This window comes from Acyrthosiphon pisum, chromosome A1 (genome assembly GCF_005508785.2).
Source record: "Acyrthosiphon pisum isolate AL4f chromosome A1, pea_aphid_22Mar2018_4r6ur, whole genome shotgun sequence".
NCBI classification, from domain to species: Eukaryota; Metazoa; Arthropoda; class Insecta; order Hemiptera; family Aphididae; genus Acyrthosiphon; species Acyrthosiphon pisum.
Window position 1 is genome coordinate 50,715,701 of NC_042494.1, and position 9,066 is coordinate 50,724,766.

Sequence of the window (9,066 nt, forward strand, 5' to 3'; positions counted from 1 at the left end):
ATTTTGCACTTGGAACGCAGTTTATAAAATGTTGGATTGAGCTCCTCTATACCTTAATAATTCCTAATTCGAGCACTGTCTAGATGTGCATTAAGAAAGGATTTTCCGAAATATGCATTTTAAAGAGGTGGTTAAACAAGGAGCTTGAGATTCATGGTGGAAATAAAAATTTGTTTTTGTTTATAAATGGTTGCCGTTGTTTACTCGGGCAGGTCAGATACAACGAAATTAAAGAAAGAATTAAATTGTCACGTGTATGACCTTGAATAAAGTAACTATATCTTAAAACCAAATGTATTTATGTATCTTATATACTAAAAAACTACTCAATTAAATCTGACGAATATCTTAGAGATGTTAGAAAAGTTTAGAAAGTAAGTAGTTTAAACCACATTAAAATTTATATACAAAGTGCTAAATCCAATATTAAATCCTACCTTTATAGTATATTATACTATTCTCGGTTAGAGCATATCTCAGTTTTAGACTTTAGTGTACCTCAGTTCACGGACAAATCGGCGTCAGTATATCTAGTTTTGTTTTTAATTTGACCTAGATGTGCAAATCGCACATGTCATGCAAATCACGGATCAAATACATTCAAATTTCAAACTGTGTTCATTTATATAGCGTATATACCAACTATATAGGATTTTCCATAAAAACAAACGGCACACGGGAAAATTTCAGATATTTTGTTTTTTAGAGATGTCAGAAAAGTAGAGAGTATAAGTAGTTTAAATATATATCATGTGCTAAATCCAATCCACGACTTTCGGTTTTCCATCTATGTCAAGTTATTATACAAACCTATATATATACTGACAGTATTCACGTTTGTTAGTGAACTGAGGTACACTGCCGTACAATAAAACTGAGAACACTAAAACCGAGATACGCGTCCTATACACGCTGTATATTATGCTATATAGGATTTTTCACAAAAAAAACTTCTAACTGCACACGTGTGAAGCCGAGATATTCAGTTAGTATACCATAATAATCAAATGTGTCCCGAATGATTCACTGACTGATCGACGTAGAACCTAAACAGTGATAGCTTGAAGCTTGCAAATTCACGATATCTCCATGTAAGTGTGCACTAAGAAATCACTTTCTAAAACTCATATTTTAAAGTGTTACTTGCATAAGTATTTTGAGATTCAAGATGGGGGATGAACATTTTTAATATTGAACACCATTAAAAAAATATCAAATAACGAATTGAACAAAGTTTGAATCATATTGTGTTGAATTTTTAACGGACAACGAAGTGTACTCAGTCTGCTAGTATATTATATGTTTAATTTTTTAATATAAACTAGTAAAAAGTAACATCGATAAACATTGCATGACAAAATATAAACCCAGGTTTAAATAGTTAATTCATTATTCAAATAAGAATATACATGATATGCTTACCGGAGTACAGGAACGTATGCGAATGTCCACCAACAATTATATCAATGTCTTCCACTTCCCTGGCAATTATTTTATCTTTTTCAATACCACTATGTCCGAGACCAATAATTATGTTAACGCCATCGTCTCGTAGTTTTTTTGTTTCCTTCTTCAAAGACTCAACTTCATCGAAAAATTCAACTTTCCCAGTGCTGGATATGGACTAAAATAATGTTAAGTATGATATAATCAGAATCGTTTAGTGTACCAACCTACTTATAGATATTTGAGTGTTATACATACCGAATATAGGAGCCTTTTTTATTTAGGTATTAAAGAATATTTAACAACAATTATTATATTTCAGCCATTATATACAGAGAAAGAACAAATTCAATATTAAGCACATACATTTTTTAAATTTTAAAACGAATATGAAGGATGAAGCTTAGAATGGTTTTAACTTTTAAATAGACATTGTTAAAGGAAATAGCTTTAGTATTGGATAAGTTGAAACCGTAAGAGAAGTATAGATTTTTTAATGGAGTGCCTTAAGGTAGTGAAATGGATCAGCATAGCATATTAGCATACCAATTTCATTTATAATTTACCATGTTGCATATATATTATTATCTGGTATACGTATACGGTATACCTCTATGCTTTACCGCTGCAAACACTGAAAAATTTCTTTGATTTTTTAATGTCTTAAATTTCTTTATTACACTATTAGATTCTGAGCGGAGTGAATGATGTTTGTTTATCTTTAGTTTTAATTTTTTATCTTAAGACGATTTTTCTAATAAAAACTATTGAGGGAGGTTGTAGCAAATTGAATTTGGTTAGTAATTTTGGAGGTCAAAATTGAAAACGTTCAGTACTTTATAATTTATACTGGGGAAAAGAGGTCAAATGTACATAGCATTGAATAAGTCACAACAATGTATGTGTTAAATTTGAATTCAATGATAAATCATTGATTACAATAAACGATTCTGAGCAAAGGCAGTCTGTCAACCTATAATTACTAAGTATATTTTATGATATATTTTATATTTATATTGCTATTCAAGTAATTTATTTTATCAGGAATACGAGGTAGGTTGAATTAAGTTTTGCTGATAACATTGTATTTGAAAATGTAATTGTGTGTATAAAATATAATATTATACGTTAAAAATATAAAGTACTTTCCCACGTAGGTAGACGTAGGTAGTTTACTAACCTAACCTATATTTTAGAATTATGATAAAACAACTTCAAGCTTTTTGACCGAGTGAAGATATTTTATAAACATTTGGTAACAATTCAAATGGTTATTCGTTTGATTACATTTGACATTTAACCTAGTTCATGGCTATTTTTATCTTTTATTTTAATTTTTAATACTCATAACACACATAACGCGTATCTATGAATATTTTATTTCTTGAGCTATCTCTTTTTATTTCAAACAAAAGTTACAAATTTTTATGAATGTTTTCCTACCACACAATTTGTTGTCCCATATTTTGCGACAACTAAATATTGTAGGTACCTTTATATATTCTGCAGTATCATTAATTATTGGCCAGACAACAATATGGACGAGTATAGCAGAAGTCAAATTTTGGTCCGGCGTCTTTGTTTATTATGTATGAGTATGAATGTGTTAATTTTGTATGCCTGATTCTGATGCTCAAGGTAATTAGTAATTACTTATTCGTTGAGTAACTACAACACATTCAAAAATAATGAGTAAAGACACCGAACTAAAATGTGACAAAAATAAGGTATAACGTATGCCTATGACGCAGTTTATAAATTATTATGATCAGGTACATATTTTAGCTAAATTAATTTAAAACAACTGTGACTATACAATATCTTTCCTAAGTATAGTTAATAGTTATCAACTGAAAGACGTACGTCCCAGGCAATTACCTCGATTTATAATTAAACGTTTATCCTCTATAATCGAATGTACCTATATTATAAAATACATAAGTAAATTAATTCATAACCTAACCTAACTTCGTATATACTGGAGTGCAGGATAAATCCCCTGTATTCCCTATGTAAACAATTATCAATTATATACGTATTATATTATATAATATTGATGTCTATTACTTATAACTTATAAGTTATAAGGTATAAGACGGACTGCAAAATTTAATATGATATCCCATACACGGGTTTCAATACATACAACACATAAACAATGAAATTGTAAGTATAATATACTGTATTATCTCTACTTTTAATTATTAACGATATAAAACTATAGAGATTCATAAAAGAAATTTAAATTGAAAATGTATTGTAAAAATAACATATATTGTATAAAGATTATGAAAAAAAATTGTATATACTAATACTATGTAAAAAAAAAAAAAACTATAGAAACCTTACTGGATTTGAAATAAAATATATATTATAATATGTTTTACTATAAATAAATAATTAAATAACGAAAGTCAAAACGATTAGTTACCTATATAATATACATTATAGGTATATAAGTTATATAAGAATATAATTGATAATTTACTTCCTAATAAATAATAATTGTAAATAAAATAATGATTACCGGCGTGTCCGTTGTTAAATATCCAACGATTCCCACTTTAGTTGAATTTATTGTAAATATAATTGATGGCAACAGAAATTTATCCAAGTTTGGTTCTGCCGTTGAATTCAAGTTTGATACTACTGTTGGTATATTTTTTATTCCATCTAGGTAAGACACAAGAGTATCGACACCGTCATCAAACTCGTGATTCCCTAAAGTCTGAAATGAAAATTAAATATATTATTTATTTTCAATGAATTAAGTAAGGTATATTTTTACAGCTAGGTAGTTGAAGAATATTAAAAATTTTTTTAAAAATATTTCAAATATTTATTTTAATTTTTAATACATTGTAACTAAAGTTAATATTTATTATTAATATACTGCTTTCAAGTGTATATACCTTTTATATTTTTTTATCGTAGGTACCTCCCTAATTTTCATTAAAATAAAGTAATTTTATCTTATTTTTGGTATATCTATTGTAATTACAGTACCTAGTTCGTATTTATTTACATCCTGAATTTCAGTTTGATGATACACTAAAAGTTTTCTAAAAAAAATATAGCCTATTAAATAATTTTTATAATATTATATTATTTTGACGGGGGCACGGTTTTGTGTATTAAAAATGATAATGCAATTAAAAAAAAGTTGTTCAATATATATATTTGTTGATACGAAAGTCGCATAAAATATTCATATAACTTCAAATTTTATTACTTATAAAAACGTATCGTTCATTGAGTTGAAAGCACGAAATAATCGGAGTGCATATAATAATTGGTTAGACAGTATAACGCAACGCTATTGAGAAATATCCATGTAATTTAAAATTAACTTGAATTTTCGATAACTGATAAATAATGTCTAAGTGTTTCTAGCTCGTGCTAATGACATTTGAGAATTTAATTATTCAAAACGAAGTAGGTGTTGGTGGTATTATAATATAGTATTAGAGTATACTAGCATGCGTTTGAGAGGATTTATTGGTATATTGGATATTATTTTTTTTGTTATTTAAAGAAAATGTTATTTCACAGTTTTCACTTGAATTGTGTTTTTAATATTATATTGTTTTTCTTACTACACTCCAACTCCATTACCTTTTTTTTATTTGTAACTTGTATTTGGAGAAGTTGTATTTTGTAAATCATTAGTGTAGTAGACAATAACGAAAAAAAAAATAAAATTTACTATAAACAAACTAAAACTTAAACTTTTTTTTTAATTAAGTGATTTTTAAAAACTATATTTCAACTGTACATTTATAATTTATATCATATGATTTTTAATATTATGATAAAAAAAATAAATTTAAAAAAAATTTAAAAAAAAATAAATTTATAACGGTATTACTAAGTTCTCAAACAATATTTAACAGTAACCCAAATTCTAAACAGATATATTTTTGTGAAAAAGGCCATGCTCGTTGAACCCGACGACCAACATTATATATTGTATCTACCTTTTTGAATTCATTATTGCGTATATACTTGTTGAATTACAAAGAAGTCCCATAAATACTACTGGATTGCGTACTAAATAGGATTCAACGTCGTCAAATTTATAATTATTAATTATACGATTTTCAAACGACACAAACAAATTAAAGGTATTCAATTTTATTACTTTTAAAAAAAATCTAACAATGCGGTTAAAAAAGAGTTAACTTTACTCAATAATCAGTGTCATGATTTACAATACATATTTAAACATAATTAAAATAACAAAAAAATAAGTTGCTCATTCGTTAAAAAAATTAAAAATATAATGTGTATAATAGGGTTAACTAAATTATAGTCTTAAATAATTTAAAATAAACATTTTTTTGGAATATAATTAATTTTTGTATTTTATATTTAAATTAAAGTTTGAATATATTTTAAATCGGATAAAGTAATTTTTTTTTATAGATATCTTCAAAATTAAACATCTACATTTTTGTCAATGTTTTAATTTTAAAGTTAGATTTCCTTCGATATCAGTATAGGTACCTACATTTTATATAACATGTTGGTGGGTGTTCATCACCAATTTAAATTGGCTGTTGACTGTTTTGTACCTACATTTAGTGGTAGCTTTCTCAGCCATTTGTTATTCTATAGATTTATTTGATTTTGTTAGTTATGAATCATAGCTTAAATTATAATGTTAAGTAAATTATCGCGAAATTCGTACAACTTGACTCACAAATACAATTAATTTAATGCTTGAAATCGTGTTATAAAAAAGGTAGGTACAATCGAAAATACCGTACGAAATTGTGTTTCACCCATTATTATGACTACGAATTTAATCATTAGGTTATTAGGAATTTAGTATGTTATTTCATAATACCAAGTACGAATTCTAGGATTATATCAACATTTTGTATAGTAGAATAATCTGAATTGAGGACCACTGGTCTATATATTGGGAAACCAAATGGGTATATAATTGATGAGGAAGTTCGCAATACAGAATTTTGTGATATACCACAGTGGCAAGAAGACATTTAATATATTATGATAGATGATTGGCAAGTTTTAAATTTAAATTTCAAGCTTAAAAAATGCGATTAAAAGAAAAGTTGGTGTATACGTAGATTCGTTCACTAACACTATTGTTTTTTGTAGGTGCCGCTAATTGGATCGCTTCGGGACCGGAGCATTTGAAATTTGAATTCATTAGCCGAATAAGCCACTAGGGCAAAAGGTCCGAGGGTAAAAAGATATGTATATACACTGTCATAAAAATATTAAATTTGGCTATGTACTTATAAATTCATTATTATGTATTTCGTATGTATGTTGTAATTTAGGAAGAAAAAATAAAAATGAAATTGTATAACGATATAAAATATAATTTTTTTTCAAAAATAATTCTTAATGACTTAAAGTCATGTAAAAAATTTTTTTCAAAAATGTTCATACTTTTTGATGAGATGAGTCGAGGAAATAATGTTAAATGTCAAACTATAATATACCATAATATCGGAAACAAAATATACTCTACAAATACACATTAAGCCCGCAGTATATGAGTGGTATTAAGTGTGAATATTGAGAGTTGGGACCAACCTGTTTGAATCCAATAGAACAATAAGTAAATCCAATAAGCGGTGGTTATTGTATAATAAATTACTATTTACCCTAAACGTATATTGGTAATGCCAATATTGGTGTTTATACACAAATTAATGGGTGAATGTTTGAATCAGGGCTTAAAACCGTTTGCAAAATTATAGGTAATCAGCTTTGTTAGGAGCCGAAATTTTTTTAAGAACCGGTTACCAGTTATCTTGTTCTGAGAAGTGCCGTTTACCGGTTACCGGTTACCTTAAACCACAATAAAAAAAAGTGATTACCAGTTACCGATTTTTAACGGATTCCAAAATATTTAAATAACCGCTTACCAATTTTAAGCGGTTTAAATACCGCTTTTTACATCACATTTTTTCATTTTTGTTATCAACAATGAATTATTTATAATGATGTGTTTACACTTTTCATTAAAGGCGGGTTCACAACTACCCGTGTCGTGTCGTGTCGTGTGAATTGTGAATTCTGAATCAGGACGATACCAACTTGGTATCTAATCAAAATATAATAGATACCAAAGGTATTAGATAGATAAGATAACAGTAAACAAATCTACCAAGGCGTAAACATTGTGACCAGCACGATCAAAAGTTGAATTAATTCAACTTCGCGGTAATCGCGGTATCGTGTTGGTCGATACGTACATATTTAATTATCACATTTTGGTGAACCAATCAGAAGAAACGATTTTGCACGACACGACACGACACGACACGGGCAGTTGTGAACCCGCCTTTAGTCATTAAATGAGTTACCGTGCCTTCGATAATTCAGCGCTGCTGTAACGCTTGGTCAGCAACTTCAAATTGTCATTTTTTAATTCAGCGCAAAACTTCGCTGCTTGTGATAGATAGCGTTTTTTAATTTATCACAACCTAGCGAACCAAACAGCGGTTTCATCATGTTAGAAACATACTGGTTAGACTTATTAATTCCGGTAATATTAATTTATCAGTACAGAATACAGATATAAAAATATAAAATATAATATACCTATATATTATTTTATAATACGCATAAACGGTATACGTAATGGCATTACCCGTATGACATGTACGTATTTACTATTTTCTGTACAATTATATCATAAATTCATTATTTCAATATTACTGATAAAGAGAATATTTTTCTACTAAATAAAGTATAAAAACTATAAACTGAAATAAAAATCAATAATTGGTAATTGGAACAAAATTTTTTTTTCCTCATTGTACTGGTTACCGGGTATCGCTAAAATAACGATTTTTAGAAATGTCGATAATTGGTTTTTGGGATATGAATTATGGGAGTTACCCGTTTCCGCCAAAATAATATTGGCCGTTTCCGCCATAGCCCTTTTCCGCCAAAAACGAAAAAGGTACGATTCCCGTTTCCACCAAAAAAATTTTGGAAACCATTGGTTTTAATTTTTAAGCCATATATGTTGTGTCGTTGTGGTATGTATAAAATATAGTAATGTAACGTGTAGGTAAAAGCAATGACATTTGTAAATAATTGTGAAGATCATAGGTACAACAATATATACATCGATAATATTCGATAGTTGTTGATAATCGTCGATAACGGAAGAAGGCATACCCTGTATCATAGTTTATTTATAATTCGCACACACTAATTATCTGACAAATGTTAAATTCTTATATTTCGATTCAGTATCTGTTCTGTTCGTCACTAATTTAACAACAGTTAAAATGGAATTTGTTATAAGCAAAAGAGGTAAAAAGATGTTGATTTTTGAATCAAAATTTAAATATGTTTTTGGTTATACGTCACAAACAAATGTGACTCGGTGGAGATGTTTTATGAAAAATTGACCGGCCATTATTTTGGAAAAAGAAAAAGTATTACTTGAAACAAAAGGTAAGTTTTCTATCTACGAGTAAAATAAATATATTTATTTAATAATTTATGAAAAATTAAATGAATCAATTCTTTGTTATAGGTGATCATGGAGACAATTGTTCAGTCAAATATAGATCGTCAAAAATTAGCAACGACATGTAAGCGGAAAGCTGTCGAGATATTTGT

General features: G+C 27.8%; 1 protein-coding gene across 3 annotated transcripts in view; it reads right to left on the bottom strand.

Annotated features, from left to right (window-relative positions):
* The window catches only part of LOC100162698 (protein 5NUC), a 22,986-nt gene that overhangs the window by 9,760 nt on the left and 4,160 nt on the right, over window positions 1-9,066 (bottom strand). For 2 of the 3 annotated variants that reach the window (XM_029487237.1, XM_029487239.1), the window contains exons 2-3: window positions 3,974-4,174; window positions 1,423-1,624 (exon numbers count right to left, since the gene is read on the bottom strand). In XM_029487237.1, coding sequence (XP_029343097.1) covers window positions 1,423-1,624; window positions 3,974-4,174 — 403 coding nt within the window. The remainder of the gene's footprint in view (window positions 1-1,422; window positions 1,625-3,973; window positions 4,175-9,066) is intronic. The other variant, XM_029487238.1, reaches the window with a different exon arrangement.